The sequence below is a fragment of the Condylura cristata genome, unplaced genomic scaffold, assembly GCF_000260355.1.
Source record: "Condylura cristata isolate star-nosed mole 26May11 unplaced genomic scaffold, ConCri1.0 scaffold00003, whole genome shotgun sequence".
NCBI classification, from domain to species: Eukaryota; Metazoa; Chordata; class Mammalia; order Eulipotyphla; family Talpidae; genus Condylura; species Condylura cristata.
Window position 1 is genome coordinate 77,633,555 of NW_004567104.1, and position 1,293 is coordinate 77,634,847.

The following is a 1,293-nucleotide window of genomic DNA, read 5'->3' on the forward strand; positions in this document are numbered from 1 at the left end:
TGGGGATCGAACTTGCACTGAAGAGGCTGTGGCCGGCTTGCCGTTCTGAGCCCGCTGAGCCACCAGGGAGGGAGGGCCATATTTGAACACTTTAATGAGACGCACCTCTCAACGCCGTCTGCAGGCTTAGGACAGGCCATGGCTCCTGCCCAGAGTGCGGCGGCGAATCAGGGAGCGGCGCTCAGAGCCCGTGGAGGTGTGCACACGCAGACAGACGCTGCCCAGGGCCACTGTCCTGGGCAGCCGGGGAGGGCCTGTGAGGGAGGCAGGTGCAAGCAGGAGTTTGGAGAAGAAAAGGAGGGAGCAGGCCTCTGGTTACATAGGCCCGAGGCGCACCTGTCTGCTCAGGTGGTGAGGGGGGCTGGGAACAGCAGACCCAGTCCATCATCACATTGTTCTCAGGATTACCAGAAACTCCTTCTTTGCAACTGTTTATATTTAGGATGAAGATGCAACTACCTGGCGCATAAGGCCGGGAGCATTTGCCTCAGAATTTCCTCCAGGGTCTTCTTGAACAAGAAGGCAGGCTTCCTCTAGCTCCAAGGAGGAGCAGCGGCAGCTCGCTGGTCCTGTTCTTGTGTGGCCTGTGAAGGCGACGGGCTCTCCAACCCTGGGCACTTTCTCTTTCACCAGATCTGACCCGACAATCCTTCGTAGAAGTGGCAGAGAAGAATTTCCCCGAATTTTTCAACTTCTTCCGGACCAGCAAGGTGAGCCGCCTCGGTCACTAGCGGGAGAGCCTGACCCTGGCACGAGCTTCCCTCGAGTCAGTGGAACAGCCTCCACGTTCCTGTTCTCCCCGCAGTGAAGCGGCTGTGGGTGATGCCCGGTGTAGAGCTCTCGGCAGGTGCCGGGTTGGGGGGGGCCCGGGGAGAGCCCCGGACCAGCACCCCAAAGGTCTGGGGGCGGGGGAGCCGGCGAGTCCAGGATGGCCCTAGTTCTGGAAGCTGATGAGGACACCACACAGAAGGGGCCTGCTGGGCTTGCAGGCGGAGCTGAGAGGCCGGGAGTCCTCCCCTTCCTCCTGGGGCGCAGGGCCACGCTGGCTCAGAGGCTCTGACCTAGCGCCCCAGAGGGGTCAGAAGAGTCCCCGCTCCTGGCTTGTGGGCTTCTCCCAGACCCCTCAAAAGGGGGATGGGAAGGAGGGTGGGGGAGCGAGTGGGCTCGAGGGAGAGACTGAGCCGGCTCTGGGGTCTCCTGGGAGGAATCCGCCAGTGTCCGCTCGGGCGCTGAGCCTCCCTGGCCTCCCCACTGTCGGAGACTCTTTGTCCCCGATCACGGATTATTGGGGGG

General features: G+C 62.2%; 1 protein-coding gene across 1 annotated transcript in view; it reads left to right on the top strand.

Annotated features, from left to right (window-relative positions):
- Positions 1-1,293, top strand: part of MX1 (MX dynamin-like GTPase 1) — a 14,946-nt gene that overhangs the window by 11,274 nt on the left and 2,379 nt on the right. Inside the window, exon 12 of the mRNA XM_004675557.2 lies at positions 634-710. Within this exon, the coding sequence (XP_004675614.2) occupies positions 634-710 (77 nt within the window). The remainder of the gene's footprint in view (positions 1-633; positions 711-1,293) is intronic.